Source organism: Polypterus senegalus, chromosome 6, assembly GCF_016835505.1.
Source record: "Polypterus senegalus isolate Bchr_013 chromosome 6, ASM1683550v1, whole genome shotgun sequence".
Taxonomy (NCBI): domain Eukaryota; kingdom Metazoa; phylum Chordata; class Cladistia; order Polypteriformes; family Polypteridae; genus Polypterus; species Polypterus senegalus.
Window position 1 is genome coordinate 22,407,711 of NC_053159.1, and position 27,116 is coordinate 22,434,826.

The 27,116-nt window shown below is 40.0% G+C and overlaps 1 protein-coding gene across 8 annotated transcripts in view; it reads left to right on the forward strand.

The window, feature by feature from the left end:
* The first annotated feature begins 999 nt into the window (after positions 1-999).
* Positions 1,000-27,116, forward strand: part of agrn (agrin) — a 501,409-nt gene continuing 475,292 nt past the window's right edge. For 7 of the 8 annotated variants that reach the window (XM_039755567.1, XM_039755573.1, XM_039755570.1 and 4 more), the window contains exons 1-2: positions 1,001-1,475; positions 23,521-23,782. In XM_039755567.1, coding sequence (XP_039611501.1) covers positions 1,281-1,475; positions 23,521-23,782 — 457 coding nt within the window. In that variant the 5' untranslated portion in view covers positions 1,001-1,280. Of the gene's footprint in view, positions 1,476-23,520; positions 23,783-27,116 lie in introns of all 8 variants that reach the window. The other variant, XM_039755568.1, reaches the window with a different exon arrangement.

Sequence of the window (27,116 nt, forward strand, 5' to 3'; positions counted from 1 at the left end):
GAAAAAGAAAAAAATAAATAAAAATACATTCATACGGAGACAGTCTGAACATGCAAACTGTTCATAAGTAACCGGGTCGGGAACATAACGTACAGTATGTCTGCCCAGAACAGCCCTAGTGAAATAAGTCGGTGAAAAATCTGGCAGGTTTGGAAACTGTTCAGTGACCGTCGCTTGCCAGTCCAGTTTATGCCATTTTTAAAGGACGTCGCACTTGCGCAAGAATCGCATAATAATATGAGGTTTTTTTCCGAGTTACAAAGTTACTTCACGTAGACTTGTGCGATTTCGGAATAATCTTAAACTACAAAGATTAAATCGTCGCAAGCTCCACCCCGATTCGCGTCTGAAAGACATTTCTAATGGATAATAAAATCCATCGGCCCTCATTATTATTGCTAATTGTAATTAAGAGTGCCAGCTCTTGACAGGCTTCTCAGTTGTCCACAAGTTTGTAATCGGATAGAAACACCCTATTATTTTCTATGAATAGCTGAACAACTTGTAAAATTATAGCTTGCGGTAGTGAAAATTAAAGCCTATAAGGCATCTCTTTGAACCGCGCAGCTCTGGATTTACAAGCCGCTGCAACTTGCGAAAAGAAAGCAGGAAAAAGGGAAAGAAAAGGAAGCAAACTGCAGAACCAGGAGCTTTGAGAGGCAGATCACGTTCCCCGGTGCTGATTACCCATTAACCCCGTATGAAGATTATGTCTTCTTCATCATTTGTCTATTTTTTAAATATGTGCGACGGTCCTCTTCTTGGTTTTGTTATGGGGGGTGGCGGTGGTATAAAATTCCTTCTCTCCGTCTCTCATTCTCAGCAATGAAAGAGAAGTCAGCTCCGTGGCCCTTTTCCACCGGTCTTATCAGCAATTCAGATTGCATGCAAATCAGTAGCGTCACTCCAGTGAAAGAAATCGAGAGAGAGGGAGAGAGAGAGGGAGAGAGAGAGAGAGAGGAGGAGGTGGGGGCAGGACGAGGAAGGGGGGACAGGGAGAGGGAGAAAGAGAGAGCGAGTGTTTCACATTCCTGTTGGGTTGCACGATTAAGTCGTTTCTTTTCTTCCTTCTCCCAGCTGCTTGAGGGGAAAGTCGGGCATCGGCTTTGAGATGCGCAGGGTCTCCTGAAAAAGGCCAGGGCTCGTTCTGCATGCGGACCATCTTCAGAGGATTTTAGTGCAACTTGAGCAGCGCTCCGGTCACCCCTCCTCTTTCTTCGTCTTCTTTTTATTTCTTTAGTTACTTTTGTGTTGTGGCGCGGGGGCCCAGAGCTCGGGAGATGAGCATGGGTGGAAAGCGGAACAGTGCAGGCTGGTGCGCCGTCCTGCTGCTCGTCCTGTTGCTCGGGCGCTGCCATGCAAGCTGCCTGGAGAAAGAACTGGAGGCGAGGGAAGAAGAAGCCAACATCGTACTCACCGGCACTGTAGAGGAAATCATGAACATGGACCCGGTACACAAGACCTACTCGTGCAAGGTAAGCAAAGGTAACGAAAGCGACGGGAGTCAAGGGGCTGCTTCTGGACGCACATCTGCTTACAGACAGACGGGCTGCGACGGACCCTTTTAAACGTACCCGTGCCTCTGTGCCGCGCAACTTCTCACTGTCCGCTCTTTTCAGCACCAAACCGGCGGCGATAAAGAAAGGACAAGTGTAGCCAAAACCGACTCTATTTTACAAACTTTAAAAAGCTTCTTTCCCATAATTGTTTAACTCGCCAGATCTTGCGAAATAGTTACTGTACACTGGGCGGTGATTAGTCCGATTCCTGCAAGGTGCCGACGGAGATCTTGATCTCGAGTTAGTGAATAGCCATTCAAAGATAGCCAGTGAGTAGATGGACCCCCACCCAGGGCAAAGCTTCTCGGCAAGGCAAGTGTAAAGAGATGCTCTGACCGGCGCCACCGCGGAACTCATTTAAAAGTCTCGGACGTAGAATCAACACGATCTTCCAAAAGTTAACCATCATGTTTAACGCGATTGCTGTTTTATGTAAGAGTGAAAAAAAGAGAAATCTAGTAGAGTTAAATCATCCCCTCGTGTGAGTGAATCCGTGATGAAGTGCACACAGTCGGAATTATTCATGCAGTAACGTATCACCTCAAGAGCCCTGGAAGAAAACGGAAGGGCTCCGCATTGCTTGACTGAACATTTTCTATTTTGTCAGATTCTTCGGTAATGTATATTATAGCGAGCTGCTTACTTGAGGATTACACCTGCCAGCATTACTCACTCATTCAAGGATTTATGTCTTAATAGTGCATGAGTAACAAACTTAACGTACTTTCTACTTGTGCATAGGAGGAGGCATTTTGCAGCACAATGACTATGTATAAATGTGACTGATTTATGGACACATTCACACATAATGCATGCATTTAACATTTGTAACCAGCAAGGAAGCTGTTTAATTATCTAAACTCATGAAACTGTAGGATATGAAACTTTATTAAATAGTTTAAAACATAATTTGATAGCTCTGCTGTTCATGTCTGCCCAAATCGAACAAGTCTTTATAGGAGGCGTATGTACTGTAAATAAACTGAAATATTTTGAGACAGCATCAATATTTCTTACTAGAATCTCTGTCCAGTTAGACATTGGCCATGCTGTTAAACCAACTTCTTCATATGTTGTAGGAATTGATTTCTTTAAGGATTCGTGAGGTGACCAAGGGAGAGAGACTAGTGTGGTGCCATCTAAATGTTTTATGATGAAACGGTGAAAATTCTAACGCCAATTTGTGGATCGTTGGTAATTAGTAATATAGTCGCATGACATTTGCATTCTTAAATACAAATATACTGTATATACATCTCCGTCCATCTAAAAACAAATCTGCTTAATACCGAACCATATATGTACTGACTTATTGTCACATCTTTTAGGTGGATACTGCACATAGTGGTTGAAATGGTTTCCCAATTATGCTAAATAAATATGTAACTCACTATATTACAGTGTTATTCTTTATATATGTGTGTGTAATATATGGAGGTGAAGGTCCGTGAGACGATTTGCATATTTGTAGCTGGAAATCCACAAAGGGAGCAAATGAATCACATATCTTAAAATAGTTTTTTATTCGTAAGCTTTCAATTTCTACCAGGAATCATCATCAGAGGAAAATGATTAGACTTACAGGAACCCAAGGCAATGTATTGGGGGTGTGGTGGTTGGGGTTTTGGATGGATGTGAGGGAAGGGGGATTGATAAGGTTCGGTTCGGAGGGAATAAAGTCTTATTTATTATGTGCATGTTCTTCCTTTTGAGCCTGTATATAATGGATTCATGTCCAAATGTCTGTTAATGGCGTTTTCATTGGACAGAAATGTTTCGGCCAGTTCTCAGGCACTTTTAGTATTAGCCTTAAATTTAACTTGCACTTAGTGACATTTAAACGTGTGTCCGATCACACTTATGGACATGAGCCCAGTATATGCAGGCTTGAAAACACGAACATGCACATAATAAATAAGACTTTATGACCATCACCTTCTGAATCCCACCTCATCAGCCACCCCCCACCATCTACCTACCCTGCCCTCCTTATTTACTGTATATTGCGTTGGTTTCCAGTAAGTCTAATCAATGTCCTCTGATGATGATTCCTGGTAGAAATTCGAAAGCTTAAGAATAAAGAACTAGGATTCATTTGCTCCCTTTGTGGATTTCCAGATACAAATATATCCTTATAAATAATTACCACTAGGGGGTGCTTAGACAGATTAATCCATAGATTCTAATTGTTCTTTTTTGTGATGTCCTCCGCCCAGGTAACCAACCAGTGCATTATACAGGGCTGATATGAGATATGGATGGATTGACTTTGAAATTAGACTGAGATGTCTCTTGATGAGTAAAATGGCCTCTGAATGCCAATCTTGGGTAGTTACTCCTAGAGGGTGGAGCAGGGTGATGTGGCAAAGGAGGAACAATGGTGCAAAAATAACTGGAGTTGCATTGTCCAAGCAGATACTGCAAATTAATGGTCATTGACTCTATCTATCTATCTATCTATCTATCTATCTATCTATCTATCTATCTATCTATCTATCTATCTATCTCTCACCTTTCATAACTATCTCTTTTAAAGTGCCTTACATATTTATTTATCTGTATTTACTGTATGTATAGCTATGCTGCTGGCTTAAATGGATTTCCACATCTTCAGTTTTCTTCTCACATTCCTAAAACATGGGTGTTAGCACAGTTACTGAGCATGACATTGTCTATCAGGTTTGGTCCAATGCAGTAACATGTGGTGCCAGTCCATCACAGGACCCACTGTCACACTCACCCCTATACTTGCACACCAATGATTTATAGACCATTTTCGAATACCTGGCAGCTCTGATTTTGTGCCATATTTGTAAGTGGTCACCACACAGAACGACTGTGGCATGCTGATCCATGAGCTGAAGTAAATTGGTAGATGTATAGATGTGTGGATGCATGGAAGAATCCCAAAGACATGCCTGTTAGATTAATTAGTCTCACTTTGACCCTGTTTGAGTCCACTTTTATTTTTTTTTTTAGTATTATTAGAGCCTCACTGTCCACCAGTCTATCGCACACCAATGATTTACAGCCTTTTTTAGATTACTTAACAGCTCTAATTTGGTGCTGGATGTGTAAGCGGCCACTAGTGTGGTCAGGTTGACCTTGAACTGAGCCAAGCTGCCAGGTAATGGATAGAAGAAACCCAGAAACTTGCATATTAGGTTAATTAGCGACTCTCACTTTGGCCGTATGTGAGTGCACTTTTAATTCATCATTAATGAGCAAACGTATACCAAAGCAATTCAATAATCACATTTCAGGGTGGAGTGGAGGCAGACCCTCTACATGCAGCATCAGGAGGTGGGCAGGAATAACCTGAAATGGACTGCAAAAATATATAGAACTGATCATCATTTGTAATAAAAGAGAACAAAAATAGTCTCAACCCCATTTAATTTAGTTAACAATTCTGCTGGTAATAAAACAACTATTTTTAAATTGTATTATCTTTTGTTGCATCTTACCATCTTGTTGCTTTGAATTTTATTATTGTCTCTTTTCTAAATTGGGACAAATACCATCTATCTATCTATCTATCTATCTATCTATCTATCTATCTATCTATCTATCTATCTATCTATCTATCTATCTATCTATCTATCTATCTAATGCTTTTCATAATTCTTATACAGTGCCTTTCATAACTCTATTTTATAGTGCCTTTCATATGCTATTTATTATATGTGTGCTGCTGGTTCACATCTTGGGTTGGATTTGAATTCCGGCTTGGTCATTAGCTATGCTGAGTTTTCATGGTCTCCCTGTGTCAGTGTGGACTCTAATTTTTTCTCCTACATCCCAAAGATATTACTTGTTATTTAGCTGGGGACTATGAACCGTGCTTGTCCATGTGTCTGTGAGTGTGACTTGCAGTGGACTAGCGCCCCTCTAACAGAATAGCTGTGGCCCCTTGCACCCGTGAACTGGACTAAGTGAGATCAGTAATTGATGGTTGAATATGTGTGAGTCGTGAAGTGTACAGATGCATGCACTCATAACATAAGCTTGGTGGCAGGACGCAACAGGAGAATCCCTACTTACTGGCCTTTGCAAAAATGTGATACCAGGAGTGCAATCCAGATTGGTCGGTTTCAGGTCAGTGAGGGGACGCTCCCAGTAAGTTTCCTGAGTATAATCATCCTAAAGGACACATGTATGTTTACGGGTAATTCTTGCATGAAAGAAGAGAAGTCTTGGGCTCTCTGTGTTAATAAATAGCATCAGGGGAACCAGCAAGCAGAATACCGTGTCTCTGTTGATTGTTGGAATGCAAAAACAGCCCGGGAGCCGGCTGGACTCATGTGAGTGTGCAACAGACGTCAGACATTGTGGTTTAGTAGTTAGAGTTTCTGGCAGGAACCATTGATCTGGAAGTGTCTCTGGGGTTTGGAAGTGAACTTGTAGTTGACCGATGTCTTCCAGGACTTATTGAACTTATGACTGGTGTTGTTACAATTTATAGTACATTGATGTATTTGGCTCAAGCCTTGCTCTAATGTGACTTACAACATTTGAAATACAATTGGTTGCATTTCTTTTGTTTTTCCAATTAAAGTATTGGGAGGTGAAGTAACTTGCTCATGGTCATACAGTGACAGTATTGACATTGAAACCCACAACCTCAGGGTTTGAAATCCAAAGCTCTAACCAGTATGCCACGCTGGAGGAGGGTGAAGGGTGAAAACAATCAGAAGTGAGGGGAGAGAGCTAGAAACTGAGTGAGAGGGTAGTTGGGCAAGTGGATTTCAAAAGGTAGAAAAGGAAGCAATGGAGCCCAATAAGGAGCTTGTTGTTTCCCCCATACTTTTGCTTATTTATTATTGTCCCATGTCTTGTGTATATTGGGGTTCTGCAATTGTTTAATTTTTGGAGTGGGGGTATAATGAGGTACTTAGTGACACTCAGTGATTGTAAGGAAGTTGGTGTTGTAAGTTACATGGCCAGTCTGAATGTGCCCACTGACCGTGTGTGACTTTTCAAAGTCCATTCCTTCCCTGGAAGAGAAATAGGCAGTCACTGAAGCCATTGTGCGCCGATCGTGAAAGACTTCCTTCATCATTAAGAAGCTCTTTTTGCTTATTAGTATTCTCCAAGCTGCATCTAATGAAACTGTCAGGATCGCGGTTACCCACGTAGGTTCACTTTTTGACAGGTGATCGATCCTGGCGCCCAGGTTGGTGCCATGCCCGGCCTTCTCACGACCGTGAAGTATCGCAAGAAGCGCGGATCTCTGCCGATTGCTTTCTTACTCCAAGTTCGGAACGCCCAGCCATTGGAGCGACTTTTACTCCTAACTAAAACGAACGAGGATTCCTCGACAGTGGCACAAATTACAGAATGTGATTAATATGAAAACCGCGACGCTAACTAAAACGCCCCAGGCGTCAGAAAAAAAACACGCATTAGAGTCGCCTGCAAATCCTTAAACCTTTTTTTTTCACCTGATTGGATTTAATTCCGCTACACAAGTCTGTTAATCCCAAACCAGATATTTATTCTAAGCACAGCCTCAGATTGGAGAAATGCTGAATGCTTCTTCCCTGAAGTCCCCCTTTGTTTGCCAAAGTCCAATTTCTGTGCATTCATGGACAAAAAAGAGGAGCTGCATAAAGATTGATTTGCAGCGTGAAAATGAAATTAGAGAGGCTAAATTGGACGTTACAGGGCGTCATTTAGATAATGCGGTGTAACTGACCATCTCCTTCATCCCCCAGTCGCAGGGCAGAATATACAGAAGAGTTGTCAGCGCTGAAGGCGCAGACAGTACAATGGCTGGGGAGCCTATAAACAAGTCTCCATTGTTTTCCAGCGCCTCAAAAGTTTCTAGCACGAGGTGAGGCGCTTTATACAACCAAGTCTGAGCGCATTAGATCGTCGCGCATGCAGCCACCAAATAGCGAAGTGGGATTGACCCTCGGTTGAGGCAACGCAGCACCGGCTCACAGACATGTAGGCTGCTTGTCAGAGTGAATCGCTCGCGCCGCCCGGCTTCTCTACATCCGGATCCACAGCCTGAACGCGGCCACCAAAGGAGGATCTCAAGTCGTTTTATTAAGCTGTGGTAACTGCGACAATACGATGTGGATGTGGGTCATCGACTCGGTGGCATTTGGACACCGTGACTCATGGAACGGAAAAAATGTTGGGAATTTGGAAAGTTTGAAAAAAGAACGAAGGTTTTCAAGAATATGAACCCCAGGGTCACATCCTGTGCGTTATGGAGTGGGAGAATGGCTAAGTGGAGCTGGACCGTATTATCTCAATTTCGATCTTCTTTAGAGTGGTCACTTTTGTTTTAATGGTTATGAGTAGTGTCATCAGGACCTTTACTGGAGACTTGTTTTAAAAAATTAAATGTTTATACTTGCCAGAGTAGACACACTGACCCGTCCACTGTGACGCCCGCGTTAAGAAAACCAGTGTGATGGTTCAGTAAGGATGAAGTTTGTTTTATTTAAAATAAAATCTTGCTCTATCACAACTACCATGACCTGAATTAGTGGTATAGGAAATGAATGAATTTATGAGACGGCGGGGCCTTCCTCAGAATATATCAGTTATGGAATAATAGATAATTCCAAAGAATCAATCTATCTATCTATCTATCTATCTATCTATCTATCTATCTATCTATCTATCTATCTATCTATCTATCTATCTATTATATAGTGTCTTTCATATCTATCTATCTATCTATCTATCTATCTATCTATCTATCTATCTATCTATCTATCTATGATCCCCTGTAATTTTATATTTTATAATAGCTCAATTTTTATCAATCTGTGAGTTGCCCAAATGGGTCGTCAGCTTAAGTTAAAAAAAGAAGAGAAAAAGAATTCAGTTATCACTTTAATGTTTTTAGGTGACAACTAATTGCAGATTTCAGTTCTGCGCCAAGTCAAAGTGACATTGTTCTCCTGCAAACTAGGGGGAAGAAATGACTAAGTCCAGTTACGAGCAGAAGATGAAAGCCTGTTCAATACTATGAGTCTCATATGATATCAGCGAATACGCACAAGTTCCTTATATGCCCAGGAGCGTCGCCTATACTGAAATCTTCCAATTCCATGCCATCCTCGCAAGATTCATCCCAAAAACAGGAATCAAGCAGGAATGCTGAAAGAACATACAGTCCGATTTTCCGATGTATTGATTTACTTATATCATTAAGGTTAGCAACGGCATTTGTGCGTTATATGTAGTGAAGTACAAACAAACGAAAGCAAGAAACCTTCCAAACTCTAAACATATTTGACACTTACAGAAGGACATCGTTCAGCTTTTTAAATGAAGATAACATAAACCTTGTTGCTTCACAAAAATCATTCTAGTGTGTTGAAACATATTGCATGTTGCATATTGAACTGCCCAATAGAAGAACGCGCACACAATTGCTTTGCAGCTCGTCTCACTTTTTACAATAGATGTGTGCACCAAAATTGTAGTTGAGTCAGCTTACCAGGAAACTAAAACCAGTGTTATTTCCGTTAACGTACAACGAAATACGTCGTTAAAGAAAAAAATAGTTAACAAACTGAAATTAAAATGAATAACTGCCTATAAACCTGAACTAAACGAGGAAGAAACTAGTTTTTGGAGCTTTAATTTAATTTTCATCACACTAGTCTTTATGCGTAATGTACATGCGAGTTTGCAATTACCGGTCTGTTTATCCAACCATCCATTATCCAACCCGTTATATCCTAACTACAGGGTTATGGGGGTCTGCTGGAGCCAATCCCAGCCAACACAGGGCAGCGGTCTGTTTATTAAATATTTAAAAATGCTCAGACGTAAATTAAATTGGGAACAAGCACTGATTCTTGCGCATGTGCACATATCTCTCGCTGCCGGCGGCTGTCTGTGAATTTCATTGGTCTTTTCATCCATCACTCAACTTTTCCTTCTAGTACTGAGAGCAAATGTTAAAGCTTCATGAGCGGGCAATGACTTATTCTGTGGATTTCATTGGCCACTGAAGCCTCGCTGACAGCGAATGACATGTAACTTGCACAAACACGAATGAAAACGCGCTTAAATAAACACATACCATGCGTTACTTTGGAAGGTACATTTAGTTTGAAAGTTGAAGTCATGGACGATTTGTCGTCTTTGAACAGCCACACCACGCTTCAAATTCAGTCTGTATTTAGACTGAAAAAAGTGTCATTTTTATATGCCAAAGAAGGTAGGAAGTTCATCTATTGAACCTTATTTCCAACAGATATTGCTTGTTTATTGATGGCATCTTTGCTAAAACAGATTAAGCAGAAGCGAGCCGACGTTACACAAACACGTTTTGTTTTAACCATGATATTAGTGCTTATGTTTTTAATGTGTCGAAGAGCGCATTCCTGGCTCACTATCGTGATGGATTTGTCAAAGTGATATGCATCATAGATTGCAAATGAAAATGAAAAGAAACAATCTTAATGTAAGCATACCAAAACTGTATTATTTGTTTCATGTCTTTGTTCCTCCTTGTTTCTTCATCAAACTCAAGACCTTCACTTTTAAATTTGTGTAAATTTTTATATTACTTTTATCCTTTGTTAATAACGTCATGTTTGCTTTTATGTTACTGTATTCCTTTGACCATCTGTGAAGCATTTTGAGCATTAGAATGGTGTTGTATACATGTTTTATTATTATTATTACACAGCTCAGGGTTGATTGGTAACTTGTTGATTGTCTTTAAGGAGTTTGCATGTTCTCCCCATGTGTATGGAGACAGAGTGTGTGTAACTTTACATATTTTTTTATAGCTGGATATTGGGAGTGTATCATTACGCATTCTCAATTGTCAAAATCTGTTTTGTCAAAGTCTGTGCTGTTAAATGACACCTGCCTACCATGAGAGGATTTAGAAGTTCATGTTCTTGCAAAGCCCAATATTGTGGATTTTGTCTGGGGAAAATATTAAAGCTTGATGATGCAGGATGTTTAATTTAATTGTCTCGGGAAGAAATTTTACACCTAAACAGACTAGACGGACGGACTATTTGAGTCTAAATATCATGGCTTCAGCCATGTGGAGAGCGTGACACAACCCATCAAAAGAGAATAGGGTTGGAGATCTGCAATGGAGTGTACTACGTGAAGCCATCACTGCAAATTCTTTATTGTCTGCTGTGGGGTCTACTGGGAGCAACTCTTGTCCATTGTGTTTTCAGAAGGAAACTGTTTAATTTTTTTTTTATTTTGCTGTAGGTTAACATCTCTATTTGACTTTTCGACTGTTTTTTTAAATAACAACAACATTTATTTATATAGCACAGTTTCATACAAAAAATGTAGCTCAAAGTGCTTTACATAATGAAGAATAGAAAAAATAAAAGACACAGTTAGAAAAATAAGTCAACATTAATTAACATAGAATAAGAGTAAGGTATGATGGCCAGGGAGGACAGAAAAAACAAAAAAACAACAACAACAAAAAAAAAAAAAAATAGGTCTGATGTGGGATTTTCACAGAATACAACTGTGTTAGATCTGATAAAAATCACAAAATTTTGTTTAGTTGCAAATTTTTTGCTAGGGCTGGCCAAATCGACTATTTTAAAAATTAGGCAAAATAAAGATAAAAATGCTTTACTTACTGATATTTTACTGATATTTAAGGCACTGGTTAAAAGCAGATTAAAAGTAGAATTTGTATATTATGAACTTATTGATGACACAGAACACTTTTAAGTGCATATGGATTTTTTTAGGTGGTGTTGTGCTCTTTGGTTAATAGGGAATTAATTATGGCCTGGTGGTGGAGACTTTCCTTCAGAAATCAGTTGTTTGATTGATGGTCTTTGTTTTTTCTTGTAATGACTTTCAATTTTTGTTTCTTATATTTGATTTGATGTACAAGTGTTGTTACTGTTCTCTTGTTTAAAAAAGGAAGTTTAAAAGTTTATCCCAGCAAGAACCACACATAAGAAAGGGACAATCCCCGGACAGGGCACCAGCACCAAGCAGGGTGAACACACACGCATACACATTGGACGCAATTTATCAATGCCAATCCATGTTTGGACTGTGAGCGAACAAGAAAAGTCCATGTGGGGAAGACCCTTACTGGGAGGCATCAGCACTCCCACTGCACCGCCATGCCATACAATATTTTTTTTAAAATTACCATACATTGTTTTTAATGGGCTAGAGGAACTTATTGGGAATATTGTCATTTAGAGAATGGGAGGCCATTTATCATAAAGGTTGAAGACCAGCATGAAGGTTTCATCAGGAGATGATAGCTGTGTCAAAACATTTTGTCTAAGTAAAACGTTTATTAAGAATGTGATATACTGTATTTTTTATAGCGTTAGTCAAGATACAGTCATTTGGTGAGAATGCAAATGTATAGAAACTGGATACCGTTTGTTAAAGAGTGTTGGTTTTGGGAGTTTTATGAATGGGTGCACCAGAAATAGCCAGTTTTGTTAAAAAAAGGAATTTCGTTTAAAACATGAGGCTTTTTAAAAACCTGTTTACATCAAGCTAAAGAGATCTTATGGTAACGCGGACGCAAAGAGAACTGGAAACGTTTGTCAAAAGATAGGCCTTCTACTAAGAGAATGTGTTAATCGGAAATTGTTTTTTTTTTTTACTAAATCACTGAATATTTTTGGACCACTATATTTATCTGGTACGTGATAGGTTTCTTAAAGCTTTAGTCCAGACAGAATCAAGAGTGCAGATATACAGAAAACTGGAAATCATTCAGCAAAAAGTTAATGTTTTAGGAGAATCTGTGTAATCACGTAGAGTTTTGTATGTTTACTGAGTTACTTTTTTTGAATCTGAGTAATGTAACAACGATGGAGAGCTTTAGAGAACAGGCAACCTTTTGTTAAAAACTGACAGTTTTAAAAGCATTTTAAATTTTTCTGTGAGTGCCTCTTACTTTCTTGAAAACTGCAGATTGCTTTATAGTAGTATTTTTTTTAAAATATGATACTGATTTTTATTGGAATAGCGTAATTTTGTGAGATTGTGTAATTTTAGAAAATGGAAAACCTTTTTATCAAAATAGCAATTTTCGGAGCTTTGTGAATGCTTTCATCAAAGACAAGATGTTTTATAAAATGACAAACGTTTACTGCAGACGTAGCACATTCTGCACTGTGTAGAGTTGCTGCCGTATGGATCTGGAGTTCTAAGCATGAGTCCAATGGGTGCCACTTGTAGGTTCTTCCAGTGTCATTGTAAGTTTTCCTTCTGTAACTCCAGTTTTCCTCCCTCATCACACAGGGACGAGGACTTGGTGAACTGCTGATTTTAAATTCTGAGTGAAATTGTGTGTGCGCAAGTGTGCCCTACAGTAGACTGGCATCCTGTTCAGGGTTGCTGCATTAGGCTTAGTCTACATGTGACCAGGAATTGCATTAAGTGGCTTTGACAATCTTAGGTTGTCTTAATTTTGGCAATGTCCTTTAGAGACTGGAACTCCACATGTGTAGACTTGGTTTGTTAAGGGCTTCTGGGACTTCTTGTTCTTGTGTGTGTCTGTGTGTCTTGAGAATGGCGCACATTTCAATAACCTGTTTTGATTGGGGAAGAGGAAGAAAGAAATTTAAGGAAATGGAAATGTTTAGTCTAATGATGGTAGCATTAAGAATGTGATGAACGCTTTCATTAGAATCTGGTCATTATGTTAAAACTTTAGGGTTTTTTTTTATAGTATTTAATGATAACGTTTGTAAAAAAGTTCAGTTTTCAAAATCAAGTGATTTAGTAAAAATATTTATAATAAAATCGATCATTTAGAGCACAGGGCATCTTTGGGTGCATCTTTGCTCTCTGCTACATTTTGTACCTTGTTGTCTTTGCAAGAAGTGGGATGTCTCTTTTATTCTGAGAAGGGATGTTAAATGAGAGCTCAGTGCTTTTGCCAGCCCTTCTAACAAAGCTGGCAGAGGCTGAGGGATTCTGGCATTTTACAAAGCGCACTGCTGTGTTGCATGTTCTGTAAGAGTTTGAAATTTGTCGCCATTTGTTTAGTGGGAGCTTTTCATCCCAGAAGTGAATGGTTTGTAAGTTTCGAGTGTTCATTTTTTATCACACTGAAGTGACTCTCGGTCATTAGAATCCACTTTTTAGTAACAGTGTGATTGAGCAGGTGGCTCAAAATTCTTCTAAAAGATGCTGTCTGATTACAGAAATGTAAACTTGAGTGCTGATTATGTTTCTTAATCATTAAACATTGTAACCAATGCTGACAGAATTTGGGGATTTGAGGGAAAACTTAGAAAATGTAAAAAAATGAAACACATTTTTAATAAAGCTTCCATATGTTTTGATATATACAGGGTGACACAGAAAAACAGGAACTTTTGAAAAACCCAATAAAAGTAGAAGAAATCCAACAAAAACAATTTATTGACAGCAGTTGAACCAATACAACTTGCCTTTTAAGAGACAGTAATCCAAATTATCAATGTCTGAAAATTACGTCCTGTAGATGGCGTCCTCCTGTACATATGCATTCTTCCATTCTGCTGTTGAGGTTCCCCATTGATCGCTGCAACATGTCAGATGGGATACCACGAATTTCGTCTTGAATTCTTTGTTTCAATTCATTCAGTGTCCTTGGCCGAGTCGTGTAGACCCGACTCTTAAGGTAGCCCCACAAGAAAAAGTCACAAACGGAAAAATCCGGTAATCTTGAGGGCCAGGGAATGTCACCGAATCTTGACATGACACGGTTACCGAACAATTCTCCCACAGCTGCCATTGATTGCCTTGCAATTGATTACTAAATTATTAAATGGCGAGATTGTTTACACCTCAAGGTCCCAGTTCCGCTGTGCTGCCAACTGTACATGGCTGCCACTACGCATTTCAAAAGTTTCTGTTTTTCTGTGTCACCCTGTATATACTCTATATAATTTTAGAGAATCTCACTTTCTGTGAGTAAACTTATCTCTGCTACAATTCCTCCATTAAAAGAGAACATCTCAATGAAAGCAGATTTTTCCAAAGGAAAGTAAACATGTTTAACAAAATATGTTAGCCTTGAAAGCATTTAGTAGATATTTTGGGTGAACAGCAGACTTTGTCACAAAAGTTTATTGAAGATGGGTATATTTTTTAATTAAGAAATTCTAATTTATACATTTCAAGTGCTGTAGAAGAATGAAGTTTTTTAGAGAGTCATTGGATCAGGGGTGGCAGCTTTACAACAATCGGGTGTTTTATGTGCCCTCTGATGAAGTGGTGTCCCACCCAGGGTTGGTTTCTCGCTTCTAGCCAATACTACTACAAAGGCCCTGAACTGAATTAAGCAGGCTGCACACTGGATGAATGAAAAGGGTGAATGGTGATACTGGTTTATAAAATATAGTTGTTATATACTATTGTGGGCCTTTCCAGAGACTTTCTACATCCTCTAAAAAGTGCTCCTTGTTAAAACAGTGGAAGCTTTGTTAAATGTGAACATTTTAAGTGCATTTGGATAAGAGGGCAACCATATTGTTGTCATTTCATTCGGTGCACATGACAGAACGCTCCTTCACATTGGTTGATTTTGTTTCAGTTTGGTTTAAATTTGTGGAAGAAGCTTCTTCAGATTGAGTGCGCTGAACAAAATTGGGTAATTTCCAAAACTCCTAATTTAACAAGCATTGGTGAATCTTTTCAAATCACTTTATCATACCACAGAGAAACATTTTGTGCAGCTTCAATTCACTAATTAATTTACCCTTTCAAATTTATCATAGTGGAAGATAGTTCATCTTTTAAAGATGATACCTAACATCAGAACTAATCCTCAGTACACGTTTATGATGTCAACAGAGGCCCATGCATGGGTCTGATCATTTTAGGTGGCGTCATATTACATGAATTCTAGTCAGCTTTGTTATGATGTTCCAATACAGTTTCACATTTCCAAAGCATCACATGCTTGATTCTCTTCCTGACCACGAGTAACCTGCTGCTTGACCATGCTGGTGCTGTATGAAGGGTTAACAGATGTGGTGAGTTCAGCTGCAATCTTGGCCCTTTTTTCCATTCATATGTAACACATGCAACATCAGACAAGTAAGCTCCTCTTCTTGTTTGCGCAGATCAAAACACCTGTGTTTATCACTGCATTCTCTGCATTGTATGTCCAGCTGAGTGCTCATTGGCTCTCAGCTCTCGCACACACAAACTGGAACCCAAAGACTTAAGACAAAATTGGGAGAGTCACGGACTGGTTGGACTTTGGATGTCAGACTGCATGAGCGCCAGCCCCAGGAGCCCGCCATGCTACTGCCCCCCACTTAGTAATGTTATGCAAAAATTTGTGTCTGAAAATCAGTGGAAAAGTCATGTAATGTGACAGGGCCTTTAGACATATTAGCAGGTTGTGTCCAGCGGCTGTGGGGCATCTGTTGGTGAAGAAAGATTCACGGATCTTGACTTTGCTGACAATGCTGTGATCTTCGCTGATTGGAGCGCTCGAGACTGAGTGAGGAGTCTGAGTGTTTGGGCTTGTGAGTGTCCTGGATAAAAACCAAGATCCAGGCCTTTAATGACCTCTTGGGCACAGCCGTCAGCAGTGTGTCTGTTTTTGGAGAGAGTGTCGACCTTGTCGAGAGGTTTACATACCTTGGCAGTGACATTCATGTCTCTGGTGACTCTTCCTATGAAGTCAGTAGATGGATTGGGAGAGCATGGGAGGTCGCTGGAAAAAGGTGTGTGGCGCTCCCGATATCTATGCAAAAGGATGAAGGTCCAAGTCTTTAGAGTCCTGGTGCTTCCTGTCTTGCTATATGGCTGCGAGACATGGACGCTATCCAGTAACCTGAGACAAAGACTGGACTCCTTTGGTACTGTGTCTCTCTGGAAAATCCTTGGGTACCGTTGGTTTGACTTTGTGTTGAATGAGCGGTTGCTCATGGAGTCCCGATTGAGGCACATTACCTGCATTGTGAGGGAGCGTCAGTTACGACACAACAGCCATGTGGCACGTTTCCCAGAGGGTGATCCAGCTCGTAAGATCCTCATTGTTGGGGACCCGAGTGGCTGGACCAGGCCAAGGGGTCGCCCACGTAACACCTGGCTGCGGCAGATAGATGGTCATTTCCGAAGGGCGGGACTGGACTGCGTGTCTGCCCGAGGGTGTTGCCAACCGGGATCCTGAGCTGTTTCGTTGTGTAGTGGATGCAGCAACGCCCTATACCAGTGCATGCTCCCCAGCTTGACTTAACTTGTACACACTTTACATTTGTGGCTGAATACTTTGTGTCATTGTGAAATTTCAGTTATTTTTTATTTTAATAAATTTGCAAACATTTCTAAAAATGTTTCCTGTTTTCACTTTGTCATTTTGGGATATTGAGTGTTGATTGATGAGGGGAAAATGAATTGAAATGATTTTATCGTAAGGCTGCACCATAACAAAATGTGAAGAAAGTGAAGAGGTCTGAATGCTTTCTGAATCCAATGCACATATAATATGTGTATTTGTATATGTGTATATGATTATGTTACATGCCATGTCTAGTTTATTTGTATTTTTTGTCATGTAAGTGCTAATTTCAAATACTCTTTACACATAACAGTAAACCTGACTTGAATTTAGACTGTCTAGTTCTCCTAACCTGCACATTTTTAGAGGGGTGGGGAAAACTGGTGTGGGAGAACATGCAGACTCCACATTGACCTTTCTTTTGTTCCAGATTAACCAAGGAATTGTTTGAGCCCATCTTCAGATGGCAGCTTTTCAGAGATGCGTTAGAGTGCCAGGGAGGAGTCTCTTCTTTAATCTAACAACTTGTTGAAAAATGTTTCTTTTTACATTTTCTTTTTTACAGTTCTGTGAAAAAAGTACCTCCTCCCTGATATCCTCTATTTCTGTATAGCTCTGCATCTTTAAACAAAATGTAATATTGGGGAATCGGAGTAAACACCATTTATACATTTCTACCTAATAAAGTTATCCAGACCTGTATTGTATGAAAAGCTAATTGTGCCCCCTTGTTCTCTAACTCTAACAGCTGACCAAAGTTAACTATAACACAGCCAGACCTGAATGTCCTGTAGAATGTACACTTCACAGTGTACTGACCCTTATTATGAAAGTGAAGTGATCACCACAAGGTTTCAAAAGGAACCCTAGGCCTTGATCAGAGGGAATTTCAGAAGACGCATGGAAAAATATTTGTTGAAACTTAACAATCAAAATCAGGTTGCAAACATATTTCTAAGATTCTTCACTGCACCATACTAAGAGGCATTATCCCCAAGTGGTGAACATTTAGAACAGTGGAGACTCTTCCCCGGAATGGCCACTCTGCCAAAATTCCCCCAGGACAGAGTGATGACTTATTCAAAATGTCACAGAGTATCCCAGAAGAACACCCAGAGAATTGCAGGCCTCCCTAGCCTTGGCTAAGAACAGTGTTCATAACTCTATGATAAGAATGAGACCAAGTCAGAAATTGCGATTCATGGCAGATTGTCAAGACAGAAGGCAGAAACCTTTGCAATCCAAGAGTAATATCATTGCTCATTTTTCATTTGAAAGAATGACCTGAATGATTCCATAGCATTTTGAAATAATGGTTTATGTATAGACAAGTCAAAAGTAAAGCTCTTCGGACAACTCGAGTCCAACTACCTTATGTCTGGCATTTGGTAGTATGAACATCATACCTATAGTAAAACATGGAGGTAATAGTGTAATGGTGAGGGGATGTGCTGAAGTCTTGGGACCCGGAACACTTGGCATTATTGAAGGAATGATGAATTCTACACTTTACCAGAATATTCTTAAAGGAAATATCCGTTCACCTGTTTGGGCCCTGAAGCTGAAGTGAAATTGGGTTAAGTAGTAGGACATTGACCCAAGTCACAAAAGCAAGTCAGGAGAAAGGAAATTCAAGTATTGGAGTGGCCTCATGGAAGTCCTGACTTGAACCCAATAGAGATGTCAGGACCAGAAACGAGCAGTTCTTACCAATGTGTCTGAATTAGCACTGGGAATTGATTTTTTTTTTAAATATTAATCACATAAATATGTTTAATTTATTGCAATTCATCGTACCTAACATTAAAACATGTAATTATAAAATGAATACATAAATCATGAAGTAAAAACACACTGAATCACAAAATTAATGTAGAATCAACACAAAGGAATTTAAAAAAATAATAGCATAGTTTAAACTTAAGCAATGACCCTAAACCTGAACCTTTTACAAAATACCACTTGAGCAAGTACAACCTGAATTTGAATGCCTTCCTAAAAGGCAAGTTGAAAAGAAGGCAATTAGAAAACGAAGCAAATGTATTATCACATTGGCATAGCATATAAGACACCAACGTGTCAAAGTAAAAAAACGGTCGAAATGACTGTTGACTGTGAATGCACCACTAAAGCATCTCTTAAACATACATTAAAACTTGTGTTAAAACTCTGCAAATACTATTCCTCAGTTGTTCATCACCATCAGCAATTGAAAGTTATACTCTACAGAAGTGCTGTGTTTGTGAACGGCAACCTCCAAGCCACTCTTTTGCCGGCCCCTTGTCCTGCTCCTTCGGATACTTTAACACGTCTAAGAGATTTAGTGCTTTTGTGATTGGTAGAATCGTGGTGTTTATTGCTGCTATAATTTCTGCAACCAAGTGATGAAACAATGGGGGCAATTACTTTTTCACATGGGTGATATTGAATAACTTTGTGCCTTGAATAAAGATAGTAATGATTTATAAACTATTGTGTGTTGTGTTCAGATTACCTTTCTGTAATACTGCATATTGTTTAAGGGGTTAAGGCCGTTCACTGTGTAAAATATGAAAAAAAGAGGATATTAAGAAGGGGCAAATTTTTTACAGTACAATTTTTTCTTTACTTTGAATTTTCTGTTTTATTTGTACTTTGGTTTGGTGCCCTTGAATATCACAGATGATAAGCTGAGAAGTAGGAGATCTGATCTGTGTGATGCCCCACAGTCCATGGCATGCTGGCTGCTGACCACTCAGGGTATCACCACTTGTCCCATGAGCACATTGAAGCCAAAGGGCTGCCATGGAGTTAATCTTTTCACCGGCACAGTAGGAGGTCTCTGTCTCACCATCTGTTACAGTATTTCTCACCAGGAGGCAAGCACAGCTTTTGCCAATCCTGCCTTCCATAAACTGAATTCTCGCTCGTTTTATGTTGTTTTGGATTTTTTATGGCAGCCTCCTCACTCCATGAACCCGTGGTCATGCAGAGTAGGGCACTTAGGCCATGTCAGACTGCTGGTGAATTGTTAGTTGTGAGCTGAGAGTTGTGGATTATGAGTCTGCAGGTGCTTGGCATGATAAGAGGGGTGGTGGGGGAAGGCTGGTGTGGTCAGCGGTAGCATGGCTTTCTAAAATGGAGGTGCGTTTTAGGTAAATGAGCATGATGCATGGGGTTAACTTGAAAAGCGTCTCCAACCAAGGCTGATATATGGGCTTTGGCTTGTCACAATCCTGAAAAAGCAAATTGAATGAATGAAGTGCTTAAATTTTACCAAAGTAAAATAATAAACAAATTAATTGGGCATTGTACTTTATTTCATCTTCACTAAGTGGAAGCACAGAGCTCTGTGACAAGTTCTCAGGTAAAATGCAGGTATGAATTTTACAAATGGCTAAATATAGAATTAGTACACAGAAAGTTACAGATTTGATAAAACACACAAAAAATAAAGTAGAAACCAATCAACGTAAATGGAAGGCAACAGTATCTGGTCATTAATTAACTGTTGAACTGTGGCCAGTTGAAGTACTTGATTTGGCACTGTGATTAATGTTGCTTCCTCATGCCTCCAGTGATATGGGTTTAAGCAGACACTGAGTGTTCTTGTATGGGTTTTTCTTCAAGTATTCCAATTTTCTCCTGCACACTGACTGGAAGGCTTCATAATTTAGGATCTGCCCCCCTGTCAAGTCCTTTATGTGATGATGAGCTGTTGGGTGGTTAGGCATTTGGGACCCAGGAAATAAGTTCTAGGAGCTAGTCTCTTTAGAAATTACCCCGTTATAGCCACTTCTGACCCCTCCTGCTGTGCTGTCATGTTGTTATAGTAGGACACTAATGAAATTATCCCACTATTACCACCAGTACGTAGTGTTTAATCCCTGCATCTATAAATCTTTGTTTTTCTAGCCACAGTGTTGAAAGTTGGGTGCACAGGTGTTTCTCACCTTAAGTCAGTTTTTTGACATATACGTTTTGGCCTTGGCAGTAGGGACAGGCGGGGTCAGAGCAAACATAAGTAAATATATAGAGAAATAGCCCTATGTAGGGAGTGATTGTGATCTCATTGTTAGCATAATTTCTTTTCAATCAAGAGAGCGGGGTTCAATTCCCACCCATTACATTTCATGTTTTCCTCAGTTTTTGTCATGGCTGCAGGCCATTCTGGGTGGAGCTGTTTTGTCTTTGTGGTTTTCTCTCCAGTAGTAATAATGGTTCTGTACTAAAGAAGTACAAGTAAGAATTTAACTGTACTCTGTACACATAACAATAATGACCCTATAAATACAACACACCTGACAGTAATAATGTATGGTGGTATTTAATTGTGATTACTTCTTATCTATGTGCTTTCTCACCCAGCAGTGCCAGGTAGCTGAGCTAATTAAAATAGTAAATCAGGACCAAGACCCATGTGTGAACTCTTCATTGACTTAAACCAGTTTAGAACCTGTAGGATATTTAAATGCCAATCCTGTGTCAGTTCTTTCCATGTTATGAGGCAACAAAACACCTCAGAAGCAGCAGATGACCTTCCTAGGCCCTAATCCCTTTTCATTTTCAATTACCCCCTACACATGTTCAGAGGGTGGGGAAAGAGGTGGACACCAAGCACTTTGATGACCAAAATGGACGCGGACCAAGGCTGTCGGATTTCCTCCGTTTACAAAGTTATTTGCTTTCCGCCCATTTTCTGTGCAGGGCTTTTTAAGGTAAAAAAAAAAAACTCAAAGGGAAAAGTCATGGAAGTACACTGAGGGAAAAAACGAGGGGTTGGGGTGGGAAAGGGTAAATGAGATCAAATAAATACTTCAGAATAAATAGAAACTTTTACAACATTACTGCATATGGTAAACACTAAAACTACAATAAGAACATGATGTTAAAACATTTATTATCCTGCCGGGGGTAACACCCTGTCTGAGTGTTGTGCCAGCTTTCCCATGACTCTGCTCTGGATATGTGAGTTTAAATAATGGATGGCATAACAAAAGGTATTCTTAAATAGATATGTAAACCAATCGTTGAAATGTGTAGTCATTCTTTTAAGAAAATTGAAATGACTCAGAAGAGATACATCGGGGAGAAATCAAGCTCAAGCTTGAAGTGATAAACCATCTACATTCTCTGTCCACATATCCACTTTAAAGTGCTGGGGTGCCAGTGCCAGTCCCAGTACCATCGGGAACACGCCGTAGTGTGTCTTGTACCCGAAGTGCCAGGAGTTGACCTTGACACTCAGTAAGCCTGGACTGGACTAAGTGGGGCTCAGAAAAACGAAGCAAGGAAAGTCGGAGCCTGCTGAAAGAGTTAAAGCTACAATGAATAAATACTATAAGACCATATTGTTCCCAGACGGGGTGCCAGCCTTTTTCACAGCACATTCCTGCACGCTTGCATATTGATCATTTATACAGATGGACAAAAAAGGGTGATGGACTCTATATAATGGACAAATATGGCAAATGTGTTGTTAGTTTTTTTTTTTTTCCAAGTGAGAAGACAGACAAACGTTTTGAGGTATATTCCCTAATTATGGCACTAGAGTGGTGACATGTCAGCACTGTCAGTGAAATAATAATTTCGCTGTGCTTTGTACATGTGATAATAATGACCTGATAAACCTGTAATTCATTAACTTATTCATTCATTTGTTGAACCCACTTGACCTGTCATTTCTAGTTAGAGGCTGTACATGTAGAATCAGGACACACAGAAAAGACCCCCTTCCTCCCGTACCCCCTGTCTAGACAACTGTCCATTGTTGGAAAGACCCACAAACACACTTATATTGACTACTCACTCACTTGCTTGTACACTCCCCTACTTGCTCACTCTTTTGTTTACTCACTAGCCTACTCACTCACCTGTTCTCTGACGCACGCAGTCATTGGCTCGGTTACTTACTCACCTTCTTGCTTGCTCATCTGCCTATCATTCACTCACCTGCTCACTCCATCACTTGCTGACTCGCTTACTCGTCAGCCTACTCACCTGTTCACTCGCTGTCTCGCTCACTCCCTCCATTACTCACCTACTCACTCACCTTTCCTTTCTATCACTCACTCCATCACTCGATTGCTTACTTGCCTAGTGACTTGTTTGCTTACTCACTTGACTCTCTTGCTCACTCTATCACTCAGCTACTCAGTTCATTCACTTATATGCTCACTTGCTTATTTGCCTACTCGCTCACTCACTCCGCTCTCTCATTTACCTGCTGCACTACAAGAACCAAAGCAGGGTGGGACGCCAGTCCATTCATGCATATACCTACTCTTGTTCATTCTCTTTCTGTGCCTCACTTAGTCCAGTCCAGGATAACTGAGAGGCAAAACCTATCCCTGGCACAATGGGTACAAGGCAGAAAACAGTCCTGAACCGGGCAAAGTCCCCAAAACACTCAGTCTTTCTTTTATATATTTTTTAACTTGTTAAGTTCTTAATTGTTGTGAGGACCAAGCACCTATACCAAGCAGCACTACCAAAACTTCCATCAGTGGATACACTCATACCCAAGCTAATTTGGGAGTGAAGTGCCTTGAGAAAATCTATCTATATTGGGATAAAATACAGAGCATACAGACAAGCAAAATGCTAAGACTCGAACCCAGGTCCCAGTAGCACTGTACCACTATGTCAATCAATGTATGTGTATACTTTAAATAAAAAAAGAAGACAGCAAGTGTGAGAACATGGATCACCTAGACTGACTGACTGTGTCTCATTTTCCACCCTCAGGTCAGAGTATGGCGATATCTGAAAGGCAAAGCTGTGGTCACCAATGACATCCTGCTTGAAGGAGGAAATAAGGTGATGATCGGAGGCTTTGGGGACCCTGAAATCTGTGACAATCAGGTGTCCACCGGCGACACACGGATTTTCTTTGTCAATCCAGCTCCTCGCTCCATGTGGCCTATCCACAAGAATGAGCTCATGCTCAACTCCAGCCTGATGAGGATTACGCTGCGCAACCTGGAGAATGTGGAGCACTGCGTTGGAGGTGAGTGAGCAGTCCAGCATTGTGGCCTCACAGGGCCTGTGTGGTGGTTTTCTGAGTGGTTTATCGGTCATTTAGTTCTCTGGCATTAGGTTTAGATCCTCCCAGTGATCTTGTGTTTTCTGGTAGCATAAATGAAAGCCAATCTATGCTTTCAAAGTTTTGTTCAGGGGAGGGGTGGCACACTGAAGATCTCACAGTAAGTAATTCAGGTAGATTGAACAGGGGACAACAAAAACTCTGAAATGGTTTAGTTTGCTTCTTTATTTTTGGTACTCTGCCTGCTATTATCACGCCCAGCCACATGTGCTTTGAGTATGAGTATCAAAGTGCCAATCAAAGAAATCAAAGGGAAATAATGGAGGTTTATCTCCTCCTGACCAGCTCTGGGAAAGTATGTCTCCAATGGCAGGGGGCATCTTTCACAAAGGTGAGAATTAAATCAAATCTAAAAAGCGGTGTCCAGCTCATTATGGCCTAAAATGAATGAATGAGTGAGTGATAGTGTATCATGTACTGGAATGATTTGTTCATAAAATTAATTAACAAGTGTTAAGTGGGTTTATATAATGAATGAATGATTGATTATGGGTTTGTGCCCAAGGATCCTGAATTGTAGTAATTGAGCTCATAAAATGAATGAATGAAATGTACTGAAATTAGTGGGTTAATTACATTAATCAATCAGTGAGTGTTACATGTGTGTACATGAGTGTATCTCTTGTGCTGTAGTAACTGGGTTAATACAGTGAATTTATGAATGAATAAATAAATATTTGCATGAGTCTCATTCATTAAATTCTGTTCTATTGTAAAGTGAAATACATGTATGAATAATTTAGTAGAGTGGATAAGTGAAAGAATGAGTGACTGAATGTGGGAGTGTGAAATAGCGTTAAAGTAATCATTCTGTTGGCTTGTTGAGTTAGTGCTCTGCTAGTCTTGGTCCCTGGATTTGTAGTAAGTGGACTAATGGAATGAATGAATAAGTGAATAAATGAATGAATGAAGGAATGAATGTGACAATGAACATGATTATCGTGTTTTAAGTGAAGTGTATTCATTCAATGAATGTGAGCGAGTGAGAAAAGGGTTGTTCTTTGCTGAATGTGATTGTATCAAATAAATCAATGAATATGATTGTGTACAAAGTTGTTGTACATGGGACCAAATCATAAGGGCATGAGTGTCCCATACTGGAAATAGTGGGATAGTAAATGAAATAACGAGTGCCTATATTGAGCTGAATGGTTGTACAAAATGAATGAATGAATGAATATTGATGTGCATCCATGGATCCTATACTGTAGTAAATGAGCTCATAAACTTAATGAAGGAAGTATACTGGAGTTAGTTGGCTTATAATAACATTAATCAATCAATGAGTGTTATGTGTATGCAAGTCTCTTGTACTATAGTAAATGAGCTTGTTATAATGAATGAATGAATATGTGACTGTGTACATGACTAATCTTTATCAAAACTAATCAGAAATTATAAATTTGAATAATATGAATAAAGTGAATGAGTGAGTGAATAAGTGACTGAATGTGGTGTGTACATGAGAATATTAAAGTAAACTGTGTGTTAGTTTGTTAAGAAAGTGCTCCGCCAGTCTTGGCTCCTGAGTTTTTAGAAAGTGGGCTCATGTAATGAGTGGATGAATGTGATGATGAACAGGATTATTCCACATTAAATGAAGTGGGTTTGTGGAATGAATGAATTGAGTGAATGGGTACACTAAATAAATCCCTAAATATGAGTGTGAACATGAATGTCCAGTATTGTAATAAGTGGGGAATATATGAAAGAATGAATAAATGCACACAAGTATCCTTTATTAAAGTAAGTGAACAAATGATTGGCAGTGGTCTTGTGAATTAGAGGGTCAGACACCATCCCCAACGTCTGTTCTCCGCACTCACACAAACGCCCACACCAGGTTAATTTTAGAGGTGTCTATGAACCCAACATCTTTGGATTTGGCAGTGAGCTCCTTCAGATTCAAATGGATATGATGAGAACATGTAAATGCCACTCAGGACCAGATAGGGAACTGAACAAGTTTCCTTGAAGTTGTGAGGCTACTACCCTAATCAGCTGGTATTGCACACATCCAGCTGTGAAGAGCATCATCCAAAGCAGTAACATGGGATTCCCACAGTCTGAATGCTGTTTTGGACCCCGAACCTCCCTGGGCATTCAAGTTCCATCATGTCATTCTTCTGGGATATTGGGAGATCTCAGGGATGTGCCTGCTAACAGACTTGCATTTCACGACTTAGTCGTGTTGAAGCAGGTATTATGTTGACTGTGACAATGAACATTCTGATTCACTGTTGCCACGGAAACCACAGCAGCACGTAAGGGATCAAAGGCGGGGGGCACAAGCTGGGAGGGGGCCTGTTTGCTTTTTGCCATTGAACCTGAAGTAACAGGCTGCCTCCATCTTGGGGCATTGTACTTGGAGCTTCTTAAAACAGAGCGCCCCTCTCAGGTGGACTTCAGTGATTCACTGATCAAGGTTATTGAATGACATTCGACTTAATTTCCTAACATTGTTTTGGCACCTGGTGACAGGAAGTGCAGCTGAAGAACAACATTACTCCTCATATATCTTTGTTAATAAGTTTTTAGAAGTGCACAGGTAGCACTACAACAGCTTAGTGCTTGGACCTGAATTCACTTCATGCCTGGAATATGTGAATTTGCTTATCTCCCTCCGTGTTCACATACACTTGTCTCCACAGAACAAAGACTTGTTGATTGGATTGATGGCTCTAGTTTAGCCTTTTGTGAGTAGATGTATATGAGTGTGTTTGTGTGCACCCTGAATGTAAAAACTGCAAATGGGGATTTAGACGGAAATCATTACTAAGGTGTAAGCAATAGAGACGGCAAATCTCACTACTGCCCTTATTATCACCCTGATTTATTCTTTTTAATTATTTTTTTGGGGAATGCACTTTATAATTCCATTTGAAGGGTGCTATATAGATTTTAAAAATAGAAGTACTGTTTCCTTGACATTCCTTCAAATAATGTACAGTATCCATCCATTTTCCAACACGCTGAATCCAAATAGGGTCACGGGGGCCTGCTGGAGCCAATCCCAGCCAACACAGGGCACAAGGCAGGAACCAATCCTGGGCAGGGTGCCAACCCACCGCAGGACACACACAAACACCAAGCACACACAAGGGCCAATTTAGAATCGCCAATCGACCTAACCTGAATGTCTTTGGATTGTGGGAGGAAACCCACGCAGACACGGGGAGAACATGCAAACTCCACGCAGGGAGGACCCGGGAAGTGAACTAACTGCGAGGCAGCAGCG